General features: G+C 35.6%; 3 protein-coding genes across 3 annotated transcripts; all 3 read left to right on the forward strand.

Annotated features, from left to right (window-relative positions):
• Positions 1 to 2,121: 2,121 nt before the first annotated feature.
• LOC122005054 (E3 ubiquitin-protein ligase DA2-like) lies at positions 2,122 to 3,767 on the forward strand. Its single transcript, XM_042559960.1, has 3 exons — positions 2,122 to 2,313; positions 2,443 to 2,494; positions 3,632 to 3,767. The coding sequence occupies exons 1-3, from the start codon at positions 2,122 to 2,124 to the stop codon at positions 3,703 to 3,705; spliced, it is 318 nt and encodes a 105-aa protein (XP_042415894.1). The 3' UTR covers positions 3,706 to 3,767.
• On the forward strand, positions 3,653 to 8,203 carry LOC122005053 (E3 ubiquitin-protein ligase GW2-like). The gene is made up of 4 exons (XM_042559959.1): positions 3,653 to 3,794; positions 3,871 to 3,968; positions 7,146 to 7,212; positions 7,578 to 8,203. The coding sequence occupies exons 1-4, from the start codon at positions 3,768 to 3,770 to the stop codon at positions 8,004 to 8,006; spliced, it is 621 nt and encodes a 206-aa protein (XP_042415893.1). The 5' UTR covers positions 3,653 to 3,767; the 3' UTR covers positions 8,007 to 8,203.
• Positions 8,204 to 11,902: 3,699 nt separating this feature from the next.
• LOC122007406 (gibberellin 2-beta-dioxygenase 1-like) lies at positions 11,903 to 13,195 on the forward strand. The gene is made up of 3 exons (XM_042563272.1): positions 11,903 to 12,255; positions 12,339 to 12,684; positions 12,757 to 13,195. The coding sequence occupies exons 1-3, from the start codon at positions 11,903 to 11,905 to the stop codon at positions 13,051 to 13,053; spliced, it is 996 nt and encodes a 331-aa protein (XP_042419206.1). The 3' UTR covers positions 13,054 to 13,195.
• Positions 13,196 to 22,483: the final 9,288 nt, after the last annotated feature.

Below are 22,483 nucleotides of genomic sequence, written 5' to 3' on the forward strand. Positions count from 1 at the left end.
AAATGATTATTCTTATATTTTTTTAATTTAAAAATAATAAAAAATATTTAGGAAAATAAGACATAAAAGTAGAATTTCTCCATAATCATTTTTGTTCTTGTCTTTCTGATTTTACACATTTAATATTTTTTTGGTGGTATAGACAAATACAACGTGTCATATTCAAGAACTTATAGACTAGCGATGGCGCCTTTTGCAGCATCTTCTCATAAATGCCGCTGAGATAACACTACGCGAAGAAAAATTGGATATCCCATATCACATACCAAAAATTCATCCAATTAAAAGATCAATTTTTATTATTACACATACAAATAAAATACGTCCATAAACAAAATACACATATACAAATCGACGATCACACAATAATCAAGCAGCAAATTCAAAAAAATATAAAGAACCATGATTTCTTCCAGACAAATTAAAACAATAAAGCTAAACGATGTAATTCCAATAGATGTTCACATATCTATGAGAGAAATTGAAGAAGAGCCAAGGAACAGAAAGAGAACACTTGATTAGCAAATGGAGCTTGAATTCAACGACGGAGGAGGTCGAAAAGAGAGGTGACGACGATCGAAAAGAGAGACAGAACCGTTGAAGAAGGGAAAAGAGAGATGACGTCGGTCGAAAAGAGAGAGACGTGTTAGGTTAAAAGTCCATTGAAATCTTAACAATGAATAAATAACTTTTTTTAAAATTTTTTAAAGTTTATTAATGATTTAAAGTTGGTATCTAAAGAATTTTAAAATAATCTATAAAAATTAGAGCTGTCAGACGGGCCAACTCGTGGCGGGGCGAGTCAGTCCGTGGCGGACTAACCATTTGGCGGGGCGGGGCGGGCCAACCCGCCAACTTGGCGGGTTGGAAAATTTCCAACCCGCGGGCCCATCAAAAATTTTTTAAAAAATTAAAAAATATTTCATATCTTCGACATTTTACTTCGAAAAAGTTTTCTACAATTAAATGTATACATAAACATGTATTTTAAATATAAATGAACACAAACGAGTACTTATGTTGGATGAAAAGTACTATTTTTATTTCAAAATTATAACAAAGAAAGATAATAAATTGGCCTAAAACTTAACTTATATATGTTTTTCAACCCGCGGGCCAACCCAAGCCCGAGCGGGCCGACCCGCGCGGGTCGCGGGCCTAGGCGGGTCGGCCCACGGCGGACTTGGGTTGATAAAATTCCAACCCAACCCGCTTAAATTGTTTGGCGGGGCGGGCCAACCCGACGGGCCCAACCCAAATTGACGACTCTAATAAAAATCTATAAAAAGAAATTGATTAAACTTTTTAAAATTCTATAAAAATTTAATTTAGGTATCATTAAATTTTTATAGAGTTTAAAAAAAATTATATTTAATACATCTAGACTTTTAAAATTTATAAAAATTATTGAAAGTAATTAAAAATCTAAAATCGAATAGATCGTTAAATCTTCTTCGGTTCGTACGGCCCAGAGTTGTTTGTCGATTCCTCCACTTGCTCCTCTTCTGTATCCTTTTTTTTTTTTTTTCCCTCTCCTTTTCTTCGTGGCGTTGGCCTTTCATGCGCTCGCTCTCCCTGCCGCCCGTTCCCTCCCTCTCCATCGCTGCCCGACCCTGAAGGTAGGCTTTTTTGTTTTGTTTTGTTTTGTTTTGTTTTTGTTTTATTTTAGTTTTAAGATCGGCAAGATAGATTGGGGAGTTATGAGCCTGAGAAGATAATGTGTGTTTTGGGTGGGAGATTAGGGTTTGTTTGGAGGGTTTAAGATTAATTTCACTCTCTTTGGTAATTATAAAAGTTGGCCTTTGGCATGCAGGTTTTGGTGATCTGTGATGGAGGTTCGGATCTTGAAAACAGGAAGAAGTCTTGGTAGAGTTTCATTCATTGATCCGGAGCGTGGAGCGGAGATCTGGGGGGTTTGATTATCGCTATTGGGAACGGGGAGAGGAAAGGTGGGGGTGGGGATTCGACTTGTTGCCTTCGTCTATTGGTTTTCCCTTTGACATTTCATTTTTGTATCAGATGTCGGGTGAGGAATTTGTGAAATAATAGAAGGGGAAAAGAGAATTTGTTGGAGGCTCCTTCAATTCGTTTGGGGACATCTCTCTGTTGGTGGTGGGATTGATGGGGAATAAGATTGGGAAAAAGAGGCAAGTGGTAGATGAGAAGTATACAAGACTGCAGGGGCTGTATCAGCACATAGACATCGATCATAAGAGGCTGAGGAAGCTCATTCTTGATTCCAAATTGGCAGCTTTCTACCCAGGTCTCGATGACCACTCTTTAAATCTGGAAGAGTGTCCCATGTGCTTTCTGGTACCTTCGTTGTTCAATTTTTACTTTACTGTTGTTGCGATTCCTTTAAGAAATTTAGTCTGGAAAGCCTTGTATTTTGCTTATCCTTGGATTCTTGGATGACTTCGTTAAGTACACATTTGTGTCCAGTATTATCCAAGTCTTAACCGATCCAGGTGTTGCATAAAAGGCATGTGCACAGGTACTATGCAAATTTGTGTTCACTGTACAATGTAATTAAGTATTAGTTTGTTATTTACTTGAATTTTGTTGAGTTGATCTTCTCATGTTGGTTTCTTGTGTAGTGTTTTCTTCAGATGAAACCATCGCATTCGACTCGCCCAACACAGTGTCTAATTTTTGCTGGTTCTAACTTGCATTTTATTACTTATATCCATTAAGTAATCTGAGTGTTGAATAAATTATCTCTGCCAGTGTTCTAAAAATCGGCCTAGGAGCCGCTTAGGCGCCGCCTAGGAGCTAGTCGCCAGCCAGCCGCACCAAAAATATGCTAGTCGGCTAGTCTAGGCGGCCTTGGCGCCTAGACGGGATTAGTTGGCGCGTAGATCGGTTGAATCGTCTAGGCACCACGGAAATAGTGCAAGGTTTTCATAATTCTTTTTAGTTTGGACTTTTAAATTTAAAGCACAGTTAAAAAAACTGAAATGTAACTCTTTTTTTATGTTGGGCTTAAGTTTTATAAACCTTAAACTTTGGTCCAACAAGAAAATCGATTTGTTGGTTTGTCCTAGTGGTTAGTATCAAACTTCATCTTCAGAGCGAATGAAGAAGCCCACATTTTGGAGAAATCAGAGGGTTAAAAGGCTGGAAAAATCGATTTGAAGAAAAATTTGTTGTATGATTTTTCCTTAACTGAGGGACTTGAAAAGGATTGAATTGAAGGTTGGTCAAAGTTTCATCCTTTGAAAACGTCATTTCATCAAACACTTGCAATATTCATTAAAGTCGAAAGGCAATTTGTTTTCATTTTGATACTTGCAAATTGAAAGATAATTTGTTTTAATTATTATGTAATTTATTATATAATTTATGTTGATACCGTGGAATCTGTCTAGTGGCGCCTAGTCTCCGCCTAGGCTGTCTAGGCGCTAGGCGTTGGTCTAGCGCTCGACTAGCTCCTAACAAATTTTAGAACCTTGATCTATGCTTGACTTGGAAGGTATCGCTTTTGTAAAATTTCAAACTATGCTGTGGAATACCGTGGGGCAAAGACAAAAGAGGAGAAGAGCATAGAACAAGTTGCAAGTTTTTCAATTTCCCTGCTTCTGGAATTTCTGTAAAATGGGTCTTACTTGCCAAGATTACTGCCTAAATGCAGGAAGAACAGAAGGTTATAGAAGCCCAAATAAGGATTCAGCAGCAAGAGCTGCAAGGTTGAAGCTGAAAGGATAAAGAAGAGACGATATATTAATTCATCAAGCATAATACCAACTTCGACAGATGTTGAATATACCATGATATTAGTAATACTTGTGTTTCTGGTCTGCTTTACATTGTCATTTTAGATTTTTTTTCCACAAAAAATAGCCTCATTCATTATTACTATTTATTGAACAGTACACCATTCAAATATCACAAGACAATAATTTTGGTTCATCACAATCCTCGTGCTCTACACTTGCAAACATGAGGTTTCCACACGCAAGGCAGAATAGGTATGCCAGATATACATTTATGTGCTGATAAATAGTCAGTGGATTTGGTCCTAGAAATATAGAGAATGAGCCATATAGATGAGGAATATAATATTTTAGAATCCATGTTGCATTAGAGTGTTGGTTCTCGTGGCTGGAAATTTACTTCTTAATTTCTTTGCTTGTTCCTTAGATGATTTCAGTCTTTAGCTAGTTTATGTGTATATTTTCTTATGATATTACATATGGTAGAATATGAAATAGTCAATATATTGGCATAGAGTTTCATTCTAAAACATATTTTATTTGTTTTTAATTTTATCTATTTAATTATTATATTACAGTAGGATTTTTTTTACTTGTTTTCCATTGTTTCACCTACTATATCTTGTAACTTGGATCGCTTCTATGTATGGGTATGAACACAAGCAGGATGCATGAAGATCCTCAAATATAGGTTGATGTTGGTCTATTAGGAAATGACATGATGGATGTGCATATGATATTCTAAGAAAAGATTACAAAAGAAGTATGTAGATTGAACATTAAGTGAGGGAAAATGTGGAAGACGGTGTGAAGCAGTCAAAATGAAACATATGCTACCTCTAATTGACTAGGATGCTTACTAACTTGGTTATAGGTAGAAGGTTTCATTAAAAAAAAGAAAAAAAGGTAGCCTGGTGCACGAAGCTCCCGTCATGCTGGGTCTCGGTGAAGGATCCATTGTACGCAGTCTTACCCTGCTTTTGCAAGAGGCTGTTTCCAGGATTCGAACCCGTGACCTTTTGGTCACATGGCAACAACTTTATCGTTGCGCCAAGGCTCCCCTTCAGGTAGAAGGTTTCATTAAAGAAAATATTTTGCAAGAAAAAAATATTGGGGTGGTTTTAATTTTGTGATATCTTCCTATATAGAGTTAATAGTGGCAGATTATTTTCTAAGAATTGCATGATCATAAAACAATTGAAACCTTAAAAGACAATACAAGTAACATGATCAAGGATTTTTACCTTAAGGATTAACTGAAATATTTCCAATAAAGATAGGGTTACACCAAATATTAGCTCTAAATTTTCTGTCTTTTTTACACTAATCATGAACGAACTCACTCGACATATTCAAAACACAGTACCATGGTGTATGTTATTTACAGATAATATTATTTTGGTAGATGAGACACGTGAAGGAGTAAATATCAAACTAGAATCTTAGTTGGAAATACTAGAAGTGAAAATTTTTAGATTTAGTAGATTAAAGATAGAATATATAGAATTTAAGTTTAGCAATATTAGATATAATAAGACAATTGTTAAGATAGGTGATGAAGAGTTGTTTGGAACTGAGAGTTTTAAGTATTTATAATTTTTATAAAATGATGGAGGGATTGAGAAAGATGTCTTATGTAGAATGGAAGCAGAATGGTTGAAATATCATCGGGGAAAGATGTCTTATGTAGAATGGTTGAAATATCATCGGGGGTTTTATATGATCGTAAAGTACCTCTAAAACTTAAAGGGAAGTTCTACAAAACGGTGGTTAAACCTGCTATATTATTTGGCACTGAATGTTGAGCTATGACTTGAGCACATGAGCAAAATATGAGAGTTGCAGAGATGAGAATGTTAAGTTGGATGTGTGGACATATGAGGATGAACGGAATAAGAGATATGAGCATTAGAGAAAAAATCGAAGTTGCATTTATTGAAGGAAAACTCCAAGAAACACATTTAAGATGGTACTAACATGTACATAGACGGTCAATAAATGCTTCAGTTCAGCGATGTGAAACTATGACAAATATGCACATCAAATGAAGAAAAGGAAGACAAAAAAAAACTTGGTTAGCGCAAATAAAACAACATAAAAATTATTTAAGTATAGATGATGATATAGTAGGGGATAGAGCTAATGGCGTAGAAGGATCTATATAGACGACCCCATCTAGTGGGATAAAGTTTGGTTGTTGTTGTTGTTGTACAAGTAACATGATGCATATTGCATATCATTTTGAGGAAAAATAGAACACAGGTCTGATAGCAGTTAAGCTTCTACCATTGAAATTAAACATAGTTCATTGTAAATTAAACAGCTCCATATAAAAAAGATAAAATATTCTGTAACACGATAGAAGTATATACATTAGGGTAAAGAGTCTTGAAGTTGAGTTTCATGTAAAAGAATAAATCATATCATTTAGAAATTCTGGAGGTGACGGCAAGCTTCCTACTTGACGATGAAATAGAAGAAGAATATATCTTGCCACATTAAGCCTCATCATCAACAATGAGGGTGGAATCAGCGGTAACGTAAAAGTCTTGGCACAATAGTAACATCTTCGTCTTTTAATTTACTATCATTATTGTTCTTTTTTTGGGCGGCATTGATGTCAGTTGAGCTTCAAGAGTAGCCAGTGAGGGATGAATTAACAATTCTTGTCATATTATTAGAAGGGAATCTAGAATGTAATGTTTTGTTCTGTTATTTCATTTCAATTTTGAAAATCAGTCGTAAAATTTCTCTTCAGATGCTCTAGCTATGAATTTAATTTCCTTGTTATGAATCATGATCACATTTTATTAATTATATTTATACTATCAAATAGAATATCTTAAAATTTTAAAATTATTAAAGTGGGTATTGGAGTATTAACTGAATCTACAATTCACAAATTGGATTCAATTACAATTTGAAAAATTCAGCAATTTGATTCATGATCTAATCCTCAGATAACCTTGGTGACGAAGTAATTGTATGCCCAACTCCAGCTAGTTTAGATTTCTGTTTGTAACAATGACTAGAGTTTGTTCTCGTGGTAATGTTAACATCAGTTCTTTTTTTCCCTTATTGCCAATGCAACTGATTTGCTGAAACCAAGGCACTAATATGACTGAAACTATAGAGAAACTAGACTTCTGCTGCAGGTTCTTGAAGTCATGTTCCTAAATAATATTAAATAATTTATTGGATCTCGTCTTCATTATTTTCTTTTCTTTATTGGATATCTCAGACAAAGCTAATTACACTTTTATTATTGGATGATCTAAGTTATTGGATTCTTATGGTTAACTGAAATATGCAATGCCATAATGCGTATAAAATTTGTTAATTTTTTTATTCTTCATCCACATTGGGCATCAAGTCATATAAAGCCTTGTCCATTTGTTTCTTTCATCTCCAATTCATTACTCTAAAATGCAGGGATAACGACTTTGACCTGGATCTCGAGAGCATAATGATCATGGAAGCAATCTGGCTCTCCATTCAGGTAAATACGATCTGCACTTTGAATTCAGAAAATATTCGGATACACAGGGGACCAGTGTTGTGTGGATATATGTGAATAGCGGTAAGTTTGATCCTACCAGTAAGGGTAGTGCCTGAACCTGTTCATTGGTCGCCATGTGTATATCAATTAGCAATTCATATGATACCGTGAATAGCTGTTCTGTCTTATATTCTTTCCCGAGCCTGGGAAATACATCTCCTGTTTTATATTGGACTTCTTGCTTACATTAGCTTCTATAAAACATGCATTGTCATATGTTAAAGTTTCTAGTCTTCATACAGCCGTGCAAAAGAAACAAAATTACCTCTTCAGTATTCTAGTTATCGGTTGTATATCTTGAACAGGAGCAATCATCTAAAGGTCATTTAGGTACTACAACCAGCTTCTTGCCTGGACCATCGATGTTGGTACGGCCATGCAGTTCCCATGGAGCAACTATTGTAAAGTTATCTCCTTCGGGTGGGCTGGCTTGTGCAGCTGCAGCCTTAGCTGAGCATCAACATATGAATGGAGATTCATCTTCTCATATGGATTTGCATGTCAAAGATGCTGCTGCAGTTCATCTGGAAAACAGGAGAGAAATGCCACCCGAGGAGTCTGGTGTGAGTTCAACTGAGCACTGGTTGCTGGTGGCAGAAGGAACAAGCTATGCTGGCTCTGATGACACGATTGAAGCTGGGACTAGTTCAGAAGGTATGAATACGGGTTCAGGACGTATTGTTCCAGAAATCTTTGAGGAACAAATGATGTTGGTCATGGCTGTCACTTGCTGAGGCTCAAGCGAGGAGTCATCATGGAGTAGGTTTTCTATAATTGTTTGATAGTTTGTATGTCTAACAACTTGCATCCTGCTTCATGTGATCCGTACGACCCATTTTCGTTTTCCTTTTGTTAGTTGGCTATGTTCTTTTCTGATCAGTCATTTTTGTAGAAACAGGGAAAAGAAAATAGCGATATAATTAGCAATTCAGAGCATAAACATAGTTAAACAATCTGAAAGTTTCTTTTTCTTCAAATTAAAGTCCTCTGCTCGTATGAAAAATAGCAAGGTTCAGGGACCGGGCATAAAATGGTCAGAACTTAAGAGATTTTTGGTGCTAAAGGATGGACTATAACAATAATAATAATAGTGGTTGATCCACCGGCCACAACCACCTCTTCATCTATCTTTGTTATTTGCAAATGTACCCCTGGGGGTTTGTTATTTGAAAATGTACCCCTGGGGTTACGGTGTAACGGTAGGATATTTAGACTCAACCACTTCTTTATCTATCTTTGTTATTTGAAAATGTACCCCTGGGTTATAATGTAGTGGTAGGATATTTAGACTCCCAACCATCTCTTTATCTATCTTTGTTATTTGAAAATGTACCCCTGAAGTTATGGTGTAGCGGTAGGACATTTAGACTGTCACCCAGATATTTGCGGTTTGAATCCTAGTTATGATGAATTTGTAAAAAAAATTCCATCCAAATGGATTACATAATTAAAGGATGTTGGACTCCTGGATTATTCGCTGTGAACACTTTTCGATTTATTTTGATAAATAATGAAAATATGATTTATTTTTTATTTTTTTACTCGAAAATGTCAGTGATAGAACAAATCAATAACGAGCATAAAGAAAGTTTTCATAAATGATAGTAAAAAATGCCCTTCACCTTGGGTGGACATGATTACATAATATTTTTAAAGAATATTTTACAGTCAAATAATCATAGTAAAGATCTTGGTCATCGCCCGCATATAGAGGTGTATACTGTACCTGTGTTGCACCTGGTCATGGTTAGTCCAACCCAAAATAGAACGTGACGCTTCATTAGAAATAAGATTTTTTTATTATACAATGGCCAATAATATAAATATATTATTGTATTGATTTTACGGTTTTGGTTAAGCCCATTATTGAGGCACGCGGCTCGAGTTGACTTGATATGGCTGACCCAGAATCTAAAGCCACTCTGCGTGGCCATCAATGTTTTCGAGCCACGTGTCGTCGTCGAACCATGCCATATGGCACCATAGTCTTAGAGAGCGATGGCGGCGCTTCGCTGACTCAGATCAGATCTAAACGAGCTGCAGGTCCGAGCTCGGACGAAGTTCTGGTAGAGAGAGACGTGTGCGCGTACTTGGGCGACACGCGTTTTCTTGTCCCGAATCTAACAATCTCACATTGCTGGGCCCGCTCGTCTCCAAAGTCCAAGTCAATGTTAGTAAATGGACCGAATAGAGGAATCGCAAGCTGTCTCAATCGCCTTATCTCTTCTCTTGGCTCAATCACCAACACCAGCGCAACCCTCAAGTTGACTTTGGTGGCAAGGCTGTTGGATTCAATCAAAATTCTAGAAAGATTACAAAGATCATATGATTAAAACAATACATGATGTTTTCATTGATATGTTTTTTTCCGAAGAGTTTACCAGTAAAGTCGAGGATCTAAATTTAAAATGAATAATATCATATTATTATAAAAATATATGAACATATTTTAAATATAATAAATGATATTAAAGTTATGATCTAGATCAGATATCATGTGAGATGATTTTAAATAAAATTGAGAGTAAACTCATATTATGAAAGTAATTGTGCTCATTCGTTTGAGGCGAGAATTTATTGTGGTTCAATCAAAGTCTCATATTGAAAAGATTTGATAAAGATCATGAGTTTAAAAGGATGTAGGATATCTTCATTAGCATGAGACTTTTTAGGGAGAGCCCAAGAGCAAAACTAAGGATGGGCCCGGAGTCAGGAGACAAATAGGTAAGGATGATCGGAAAAGGATATAAGATATCTATGATGACTTTGAAGAATGAAAAATGACAACGACAACTGAGACGTTTAAATTTATTAACTTGATTAATTAATTTTAAAGATGATTAATCTGACAAACACTTTATGTTTTAGTCACAGCCAATTCTTGTTAAATTGGAGATGAAATTATGCCCTAAAATGACTCAATAATTTATATCGATAAACTCAGCGTCAGCGAATAATGATGGACAAACTACTCTACAGAGTGTCTTAAATAAGAAACCGGGACTCAATTTTTTGAATTTTTGTTTCTGCACATTAATTATTAAAAACGACATTTATCTTAATTACTTGAATGCATATATGCCATGGGTGACCTTCAATAAATTAAATGGAAATCAGCGAACCACATGGCTAACTTTTTTTAAATACTCAAACTGCAAATTCAAATTTTATATTTATTAAAATAAAAATATTTATTTCCTATTATATCCTTCTTTATTAAGATTCGACTAATGATTCAGTAGCAGTAGATTGTTTAATTTTCTATATTCCATCAATGGACTCCTATCGATCATGCCAGTTGACTATTAAAAATTTATAACCGTAAAATGTCCAATTAGCTTGGTTTAAAGTGTTTTTAAGTTACTTAAAATTGAATACCCTAATTCATGTGGCATAGTTAAATTTGATTTGATTTAATTTGAAGTTCTTAGATTATCAATAAATTTTAATTAAAACTCATAGATCATTTATAATATTTAGAATTTTAAAATCTTGATATGATATGAACCAAGAAAGTCCTATGAATTCTTAGGTGGTGTTGGTGAGTGAGTATAGCAAACCTAATTTCTTTAATGAGCTAGTGATGACAAACTATCTCAAGGTTATGTCAATTTCATAAGCCCATAGTTCTCTATCTAAACTATAAAATCCATGTATAATAGCATGGTTATACTAGGAAGGATGTAAAAAGTATCAATGAATTTGATTTGTAGTGTTTTTAAGATAAGCATTAGCGAGTTTTGGCCAAAAACTCATTAATCGTCCTATAATATTTATGATTTTAAAATCTTGACATAGTTGAACCAGAGAAATCTTAGAAACACTTGGTGGTGCTGGTAAGTAAATATGACATACTTATTTCCTTGAATGAGCTTGTGATGATTGAAATATTTAAAGGTTGTATCAATTTCACAAACTCGCATATCTCAATCTTAATTATGGAATCCGAGTTTTTGAGCATAGTTATACTCAAAAGAATGCAAAGAGTGCAATGAACTTGATTTAAAGTATTCTGAATGTGCCTAAGGTTAGAAATTGGTCAAAGCTCATTGATAGTATTATATTATTTGAAAATTTAAAATCTTAATATGATATGAACTAGAGGAATCTAATGAATCTTTAGTAATATTGGTGAGTAAGTATGATAAGCTTAGTTCCTTCGATGAACTTGCATTAAATTATCTCAACGTTGAGAAGATTTCAAAACTCACAACTCTGAGTCTAGATTGTGAAATCGAAGTGTGAGTCAGGAGACTTCAAAGACTATAATAATCATGATTTAAAATGAAAGTCATCAATGAGTTGCGAAGATTTCAAAACCCACAACTCTGAATCTAGATTGTGAAATCGAAGTGTGACTCAAGAGACTTCAAAGACTATAATAATCATGATTTAAAATGAAAGTCATCAATGAATTTTGATCTTGAGCATCTGAAAAACAGTCCTTCAAATCATACTCACAGTACTCCTTGCAACTTCCTGAATATAATCGTACTCTTAATATGAATTGGGATATTAAAAATTAAAATATTAAATTTGAGATATTTCAGAAATACTTTAAATCAAATTTATGGTACTAAATTTATTGTATATAATGCTTAAATCTCCTCCTCCAACTCGTGTCTTGACCATGGCAGGTCTAAGGGAAAACAGCTTCTTCCCCGGTGTCCCTGTGATCACCCTCTCGGATCCGGATGCCGAGACTCTACTTGTGAGAGCCTGCGAAGATCTCGGGTTCTTCAGGGTCACCAACCATGGAATCCCCATGGAGCTCATTGCGAGGCTGGAGGAGGAGATTATGCAGTTCTTTGCCAGGCCGGCGGCGGAGAAGGAGCTCGCCGGCAAAGCAAACCCCTTCGGTTACGGATGCAAGAGCATAGGGAACAATGGAGATGTAGGATGGGTGGAGTACCTCCTCATGGAGATCACTTCCAAGTCCCTCTCCATGGACTTCCTCATGAAGCCCTCTGCGAGCTCTTTACGGTAGCTACGTAGCCTCAATTAATATTCGATCGTCGCTTTTATTATGCTCAATTACTGATGCTTAATTCACAATAATGTTCCAGCTCTGCTTTGAATGATTATATATTGGAAATGAGAAAACTGGCATGCCAGATTCTAGAGATGATGGCTCACGGTCTCGGGATCGAGCCAAGGGATGCGTTCAGTAAATTGGTGATGGACGAGGAGAGTGATTCTATGCTGAGAGTGAACTATTACCCTCCATGCCCAATGATTCAAGAGCAAAATAGATTCATGACCGGGTTCGGGGAGCACACTGATCCACAGCTCATCTCTGTGTTGAGATCGAATGAAACTGCTGGTTTGGAGATCTCCTTGAGAGATGGCAGCTGGGTCCCTGTCCTCCCTAACCGAGAATCATTCTTCATCAACGTTGGTGATTCCTTACAGGTATTATGCCTATTGCCTAACCAAAAAATCAAAAAGGAATTAATTATGGGTCGGAGGTTGGTACTGTTTCAGGTGCTGACAAATGGGAGATTCAGGAGCGTGAGACACAGGGTGTTGACCAAGGGATTGAAGTCGAGGGTGTCGATGATCTACTTTGGCGGTCCGCCGCCGGGGGAGAGGCTGGCGCCGCTGCCGCTACTCGTTGCGGAGGGAGAACAGAGCCAGTACAGGGAGTTCACCTGGCACGAGTACAAGAGCTGCGCCTACAAGACTGTGCTTGCCGACAGCAGGCTCGACCAGTTCCAGAAGCGAGATTGCATAGCAGAGAGATCTGATGATGCCTTGGATTTCTTTGCGAAACGTTTATGATCGGAATGGAGATGGAAATCTATGGAGAGAGAGGTCGTGTTCCGCTTTAGCATGAGTGCCTTAGTATGTGTGCAGGTGAATGTACAGTTTTAATTCGTTCTAAATCAATATGGAAAAAATAAATCATAAATAATTACTAATATTTTAAATAGTGATTAATGTATGAGGTGTTCCTTAACGTTTGAGCACTTAGTTATGATATATTATTAATTTTTTTATTATTAATTAATCAGAGATATAGAATTTGAGATCTAACTTCGACGTATTATTAAAATTTTTTTTCATTAATCAATCAGTGATCTATAATTCGAAATTCAGCTATAGTTTCTCATTAATCAATTAGGAATATATATCGTCATAGTTCTTTTTAGCCTTGTATTTTAGGATTGTGAGTGGAGAAACTTCTATAAATATTTTAGTCTAGTGATATTAAAAAAAAATATTTCTCTTTTTTTTGGATTAAAAATAAGTATGATATTAATAATTTTTTATATACGAGGAAGAATTTATTACAATAGCTAATTACTAGAGTTCTCAAATACAATATTTATTTTTATCAATTTAATATTTAATATAAAAATTAAATTAATTATTTTTATAAAAAAATAGTTTGTTATAATATTTTTATTGTTGGTTCTTGATCATCGCCTTTATGTTATACTATTCTATGGATCTCGCGTGTGTACGTTAGCTAGTGGATTATTATTAATAATAAATAAATAAATAAAATCTAAACCAGGGATCTAGATTCTGGTCCGGCACGCACACTCTACTTTGAATTGAACCAATCAAAGGAAGAAAATCCCAAGCAGAAAATGAACCGATCAATAAAAACCTTTGAAATGTCTATAAATCTTTAAATTACATTAACCATGAGAGATAAAAAGTGACCAAGGGTACTACAATTTAAGTTTGTTTAACATGCTTTGGGCCTTCGAAAATAAGATGGGCCTATTTCAGAACATTTACTCAAATTTTAATACATTTTCTTATTGTCTTTATATAATTTAGCATATTTCATTGCTTTATTATGCAATCGTTTTTTATAACATTTTCTGTCATTTGAAAACAATGAAATGTAACCGAATCGAGTTAGGCGAAGCTTACTGATAGCTCAATTTAGATTATATTGCTCCACTGGCCTTTGACAAGGCAGTTTTTTCTTTATAATTTAGTTAAATATCAATTCAATTTAGATAAATTAAGATTATAAAACTTATCAAAAAAAATAATGGACGTAAATAGCATTTAGAAACATATTCGATATATATATATATATATATATATATATATATATATATATATATATATATATATATATATATATATATATATATATATATTACCTTGCACATCCTTTCGGTGTATACTTCTGGGTGATCGCCCGAGAACTCTCCCGGATATCCCGATTCTCAAAAGTGAATTAGGGCGCCTAGACATATAAGGGTCGTCCAAGAGTATGCATCGAACGAGTGTACAGGGTATCAGGGGACTATATATAGATATATTCCTGTTAAATACCGTGGTCAAATCACTTGTCAATGAATAATCCGACGTGCACACTCTCTAGAGATTATAAACAAAAAGTATGAGGAGGATCGTGGATGATCAAGCTACCAGCCAACGAATAATTTTGTTGGTGCAATCGCCCTTGGGTCAAAATTTATTAGTTTGACTAAGCTTGAGTTGGCTCGAGCTCAATTTTCAATATTTGACAATATATGAGAGAGAAGTCAAGTAGATCAAGGGAGGACTGAATAGTTGTCTAAGGAAGTCTTACTAGAGGTTAAGCAAAAGGAAGCCCTAAATGGAGGTTAGATAACAAAAAAACCTAGTGAGTGAAGTTAGACAAGGAAAATCCTAACTGTAGGTTAGGCAACAGAAAAGCCTTGTTTAGAAGTTAGGCAACAAAAAAAGTCCTTGTAAGTGAATCTAGGTAGGGGAAGTTCTAACTAGAGGCTAGTCAATAGAAAATCCCTAGTGAGTGAAGTTAGGTAGTAGATGCCCTTATTGGATTGAGTGGAATGGCTAGAGGGGAGGGGGGAGGGTGGTGAATAACCTGCAAGTTAAAATTCAAACTTCTTTGGCTAACTTACTTTAACAATGCCACACTAATTAATTAATAAAATAAATAACATAAAAAGAAAATGAGAGACTCAAGATTTACTTGGTTACAACTTGGGTGGTTATTAATCCAAGACTGTGAAAAACACTATCAAACTCCTTCTTCAACAAAGTCAGAGGCGGAGTAGTCCCTTATAACAGTTGGAAGATTAAAACAAAATTATAGAAGTGAGAAACAAGTGTGTTACTTTTACAACTAGCTTTAGGGCTCTATTTATAGTCCATTGGTCAAAAGTGACTATTACTAACTTAATACTTCGGAGGCACCTCAAACGTTTGGAGGCACCTCCAACTGGATAAGGGTTTTCCTCATCGCAACATCTTCCATATGATCTGGCAGTATCGAAGGCACCTTAGTTCATTAAAAGTGCCTCGATTGTCCTGAGCTAGAATCTACTGTTTATCTCCTCGGCAATAACTCCAACTCTTTGGAGGTGCCTCAGTTCATCAGAGGCATCTCAAGTCCCGTAGTTGACAACAGTTCTATGCTGCATGCGAGGCACCTCAGATCCATCGGAGGCGCCTCGATCTTCACTTCATCAGGACGCCTCCAGTCAATTGGAGGCGCCTGGAATGGTCAACCACAGTTATTGGCCATTCGTTGTTCCGCTTGGTTGGGTGATGTTATGGTCTTCCAGAGTTAACCTCACCCAAACCCAACTCCGACCTTCTCTTCGGGTAGGCTTCGTTTCAGCTTCTCGTCCCTTAGATGCATTGCGAGCGCCCTTCTTGCTCCACCTGTGTACTTTTCCGTAGTTTCTCATCCCGTGAATATACCGAGCTTGTCGACTCTCTTTCTGTATCATCCTTCTCGTTCGCTACATCTTCTGCTCAACTTCTTATGCTCTTAAGGCCCTACACACTCAAACACAAGGTATCAAATACACATGACCTAACTTAACTAGGTTAATTAATATCAAAACTAACCTGAGGTACTTACAGTTCTAACTGGAGGTTAGGCAAAGGAAAATCCTAGTGAGTGAAGCTAAGTAGTGAAAGTTTTAACTGAAGATCAGGCAAAGGAAAGACCTTAGTGTGTGAAATTAGGTAGTGGAAATCCTAGTGGGGCTAGGTAGTGGAAGACCTAGTTGGGAACTAAGTAACAGAAGTCCTAGCAGGGTTAGACAAGGAAAAAGTCTAAGTGGGTCAAAGGTTAACTGAATACTTGGTGATCAAAAGTCCAACGGGAAGTTGGCACGAGATGGAAAGTCCAAGTGGATCAAGGGTTGACTGGACACTTAGTGAAGAAGCCCTAGCATATCAAGGGTAACCAGATGTTAGGAAACGGGAAGTCCCAATGAGTCACAGATGATTTTAGGATTGGGCTTAGAAATCCTAAACTCAAGTTCAAAGTTTAGGGTTGGGCAATCAATTAGCCCAAAGGTAATCCATTAGATAGTATGCCTAATTGATTCGGAGGTTTTTGCGAAGCACAGTAAGACTCTAAATCGATTGGCTAATCGATTATGGTTTATGTTATTCGATTAGGGCAATCGATTAAGGATGTTTTTGTGTGAGAACAAAAGAATTTGGAATTGATTAGAGCAATCGATTCATGCTTCACCAATTAATTAGGGTAATCGATTGAAGCCTGTTCGTGAGAGCACAATAGGTGCTAGAATCTATTGGAAAATCTATTCATAGATTCTTGCAAGAACATAAAACTTCTGAATTAATTGGGCAAATGATTAGAAGCTGTCGAATCGATTGGTATGACTCACTAATTGATTAGATGGGCGAAAGAGTCATTTTGTAGGTTTTGAATAATCATCTTTTGCAGCAATAGATTAGGGGTAAGCCTAATTGATTAGGAGGTGTTAAAGTAACCCTAGAAAATTAGTTTTGTGAAGATTTAAAGCAAGAGTTATTCACATTAGTTCTTGGAGATTCTGAGGCAAAGTGTTGCTACATTCTCGAGTTAACAAGAGGCATTTCCAATTAATAAGAGACCAAACAAGCAAAGTGTTCATTGTATTATGTATTTATTTTGTTATTCTTATTTCGAGCTTGTACAAGGCTTCTTCACCTTTGGAAAGATTCCAAGAAGGAGGAATTTCATAGTGGATGAGATCGTGAGAGCTAGACCCTTGGATTAGTCACCTCAAGAAGGTGGAGACCAAGTAAACATGAAGGTATTAGCATTGCTTTATGTTTTTCATTGCAAATCATCTTCAACGAAGTGAACGAAGCTATTCACTTCCCCTCTAGTTCTTTACATGTTCCAAAAAGTGATATCAGAGTGAGGCCACTCTTCATCAGACTAATCGTCGGAAGAAGAAATGAGCTAGAGGAAGAAGAAGTAAAAAGGTTGAAGCCCTAAATGTAAAATAGTCAAAGAACTCATCATTAAGAGAGCTCAACTTTAAAATAGACTTCCGAGATGGATTTGAGTACAACACTTGAGCACTTCCACCATTTGGATTGGGAAGCTTCAATCTTTGGAGATCAAGGGTTGAAAATTTCTTCATTATGGAGATAGAGCAAACCACAATAGTTTGCTCTAATGGAAGAATTTCAAACTCCAACGAATAGCAAAGGGAAACTTCTCAAGAAAAAAAAGTGTGGACCAAGAAGCAACTCCTAAAATCTGAGGCAAATGACAAAGTAATCAAAATTTTGGTTAATTTAATCCCTTACGACATCTTGTGTAAATTAGGGGATTATAAAATACAAATGAATTATGGAGCTTGACCAAGCTTTATAAAGAGACATCCTCCATGGAAAGTAACGAAAAAGGTAAAGCAGGAAACTCTTTGTTTCAAGTACATGAAGAGTCAGAGGTTAAGAGATGCTCAATATCTGAAGATGAATTTGAAGAGATATCCACCTCAAGGATTGAAGGAGAGTGTAGTTCATTGACACTGAAATGATAAGAAGCCTCGATACCTGGATCAAATGAAGAATCATGTGTCATCCTTACGAGTAAAGAAAGTATAACAATTTGAATTTGTAAATATAAAAATCATATCATATGCTTTGAGTGTAGAGAGAATGAACACTACAAGAGAAATTATCCAAGATTAGTCAAGGAGAAAACTAAAGTGGCATCCAAAGTGATGGAGAAATAAAAAAAGGTTAGCCTCATGATACCAAAGGGTAAGAAGCGCATTGTGTGCTTTTCTTGCAATAAAAAAGGACATTATTTGAATTAATATTCAAAGGAAAGGAATCTAACCAAGAATAATAGAGGAAGCTCAAATCAAGGGAGAGCTTCCAAGGATAAAATTAAGGTACCACTAGTTAATGATACTTATTTAAGTCATGATAACATGCATCCTAGAGATAACTTTTATGATTTTAGATCCATATTATTATGAAAATAATAAGCATGATAATCCTAAGAAAAATTATGGATCATATCATGGTAGAACAATCCTACCTAAGGATAGTAAGGTAGGAAATAATCTAGACAAAAATCCTAAGCAATTTAGATATGTACCTAGATAGAAAAACATTTAAAGAAATTATGAAAAATCTAAGTTTGAGGATTTAATGATTGAAAATTAAGTTTTGAGATAAAGGCTTGATAAATTAAAGAAGACTCTCAAAAAAATAACAACGGAAGAAAAAGGGAGAAAAATCTAGATTTAGGAAAATAAGAGTTATCTATGGACAAGAAAGGTTTGAGGTACAAATATATAAGTCCAAGAACAAGGTGCCATCATACTATTGAGTTCTATATGACTATAGAACTAACACTATGTCTAGGAGTTAAGTCAAGATTTTAAAGGAAGTTATCCATAGAGGTGACTTTGAGGAGATTAGTGTGACTAAGGCTTCTAAGAAGTCTAGAAAAGTCATTAGGAAGGTATTTAGGGAAGTTATCGCTAGTGAGTACCTAGAACACCTAAGAAGTACCAATAGATTTTGGATTCTAAGAGTGTGTTCTCTACATACTAAATGAGTTTAGAATGTATCAACTCTAATTGGAAGGGTAGATAGTCCAACCATAGTGAAGTTAACACTTTATGAAATTTTAAAGTTATTGTGACATCTTGAAAATGAAAAGTTAATTTTTACTCTTGAAGAGTAAAAGTGTACCAATCAAAATTTTCAAGTATTGAGCTTGATTAAATTGATTCAAATAGGATAGAATTCAAAAGAATGTCAAGTTGAGGCTTTGACATTTCCTAAGAAGATAAGGGCAATTTAGGCTTATTTTGACTTGGCAATTAGTTGATGATAGATAGAAAATTTCTTTGTGCAATAATTGTCATGTTTTGTGAGCCCTATCACATACTATTGTTATGAAAAATGCTATATGTCATGTTATACATATATTATTTAGTTATGATAGTTTTCTTTTGAAAAATACTCATTTGATGCATGTTATAATTATTATTATGCATTATTTTAAATTCCTTGTAATTAAGGATAATGACATAAATTGATATCCTAGGTAGGATGATCAAAGTTAAAATACTTAAATAGAGATACATAATCCCTTAATTTAGAGAAAGCTCATTTTACATCTCACAAAGATTATAAAGTTGACTTTATATATATATATATATATATATATATATATATATATATATATATAGACACATTAAATGTGTAGGATTAGAAAGACGCTAAGAGGGGGGAGGGTGAATAGCATTTGTTGAAAATCGATAGCGAATTAAATCAAAGTACGCAGCAGAAGAATAAAACAACAATGCTAACAAACCAAGTTTTACTTGGTTTGGAGTCTTCAACGGCTCCTACTTCAAGACCCGCACTCTTCAAGTACTTTCATTGGCAATCCACTATCAGTTCATAAATGTATTACAGGAATTGGTTACAAGAACTGACAAGAATAAAGTTACCAACACAGAAAGGAAGTTTGAAGGACTCTTCGTTCTTCGAACTTCGGAGCAGTCTTTCGGTGTCGTCAGAACTTTTTCAGAGCGGCACGCAAGAGAGATGATCGTAGTAGTTGTTGGGCACCTAAAATCCCTTCGGGCGCCTGGACTAAGAGAAACGAAAGGTGGTTTATAGTCCTAAAGATCAGAAGGTCATTGTTAGTACCAATACCCGATTTTTAGAAGAGGACTATGTAATGAACCATAAGCCCATGAGAAAAATTTGTTCTTAAGGAAATAATAAAGGACACGTCTAAATATAATACCAATAGTACAAGATGAGATACCACAAGAAATTACAACACGTGTCACAAATGATGCACAATTACATATAGTGCATTGTCGTAGTGGTAGGGTTGTTAGACAACTTGAAAAGATTCATGTTTTGGGAGAATCTTTGGACTTAATCCCTGGTGAACATAAATCTGATCCCCGAACATATGACAAAGCACTCTAAGATAAAGATGCAACATCTTGGCAAAGCGCAATGAATACAGAAATAGAATCTATGTATTCTAATAAAGTCTAGGAGCTTGTAGAACCACCAAATGGTGTAAAAGCCATTGGGTGTAAATAGGTCTACAATAGAAAAAGAAGAACAGACGGGAAGGTGGAAACTTTCAAAGCAAGGCTTGTTGAAAAAGGATATCAATTATGAGAAAACCTTTTCACCGGTAGCTATTCTTAAGTCTATCTGGGTTCTTTTATCTTTTGCTACTCATATGGATTATGAGATTTGGCAAGTGGATGTCAAGACATCTTTCCTTAATGGAATTCTTGAAGAAAGCATCCATATGAAGCAACCAGAGGGGTTCATTGCAAAGGGCAAAGAGCATCTAGTATGTAAGCTCAATCGGTCTATTTATGGACTGAAGCAAAGCTTCAAGGTCTTGGAACATCCGGTTTAAAGAAGTAATCTAGACCTATGGATTTATTCAGTGACCGGATGAGTCTTGTGTATACAAAAGTGTGACGAAAACGTGGTGGTATTTCTTGTACTATACGTAGATGACATTTCGATAGTTGGAAACAATATCAAAGTATTGTCGGAAGTAAGGGTATATATGGTTGTCCAAACAATTCGATATGAAGGACTTGGGAGAATGCGCATATATTCTTGGGATCAAAGTAATAAGGGATCGCAAGAAAAGGATGTTGTGCTCATCCAAGCTTCATATATCGATACAATCCTTGCTCATTTTAGCATGCAAGACTCCAAGAAAGGTTTTATACCTTTTAGACATGGAGTAGCTTTATCTAAAGAGATATCTCCGAAGACATCAAAGGAGATAAAGGATTTGAAGGCAGTTCCTTATGCTTCGGCTGCCGGAAGCCTAATGTATACTATACTATGAGACTGGATATATGTTTTGTCGTAGACATGGATAGCAGTTATCAAAGTAACCCTAGACAGGGACATTGGACTGCTGTAAATCATATATTGAAGTACCTGAAAAGGACTAGAGATTATATGCTGGTTTACCAAGCAGATGATTTGCTCCTTATAGGTTATACGGATTTTGATTTCTAATTAGATAGGGACAATAATAAGTCGACCTCAGGGTTTTGTGTTTACTTTAGGAGGTGAAGCCATAACAATAGAGGAGCGTTAAGCATAGATGCTTTTTGGACTCCACCATGGAAGCAGAATATGTGGCGGCCTCTGAGGCAACCATAGAAGCGATGTGGCTCAAAAACTTCATGATGGATTTAGATGTGATTCCTGATTTGCCCAAAAATTATTACAGTGTATTGTGATAATTAGTGGTGCAGTAGCAAACTCGAAGGAATCACGAGCCCATAAGGCAAGTAAACACATAGAGCGTAAGTACCACCCAATACGAGACATCGTATAATAAGGAGAGGTTGTTGCCGCCTAGATTGCATCAGATGATAACCTGAGAGATCCTTTCACTAAGGTCCTTAAGGCAAGAGCTTTTGATGGGCATGTTGAAGGGTTGGGAATCAGATGTATGGCAAGGTATATGACAACATAGTCTTTTAGTATAAGTGAAAGATTGTTAGAGTGTATACTAAAAGTCTAGCTTTTTGTAAACATTTATTTTGAAATAAAGAATCACATTAGTCAAATGTCTACATTTATACTAATAAGTGTAGTTGTTCAATTAATTTATATTGTAGAAAACATGGTATATGGTGTCACAACAGAAGATAATGTTATCGGTTCTTTATAAATTATAAACAGTTGCTCATGACTAAAATGGATAGGAACAAACCATTGGAACAGTCGTAGTGTAATTTGGTATTAGTTTATCTTGACTATAAAATTACACTAGTACACTCAGAGTGTATTGAGCTAGACCATTTAAGGTAAGTTCTTTTTATACTGACTACATAAAAAAATAAGACCTTTGTTATTATGGAAGTGTGTGCTCTTAATCCCGATATAGTAACAAGCACATGTACTTAGTATTTATTTCTTTGACTTATCAAAGGGTGAG

Source organism: Zingiber officinale, chromosome 7B, assembly GCF_018446385.1.
Source record: "Zingiber officinale cultivar Zhangliang chromosome 7B, Zo_v1.1, whole genome shotgun sequence".
In the NCBI taxonomy this organism is placed as follows: domain Eukaryota; kingdom Viridiplantae; phylum Streptophyta; class Magnoliopsida; order Zingiberales; family Zingiberaceae; genus Zingiber; species Zingiber officinale.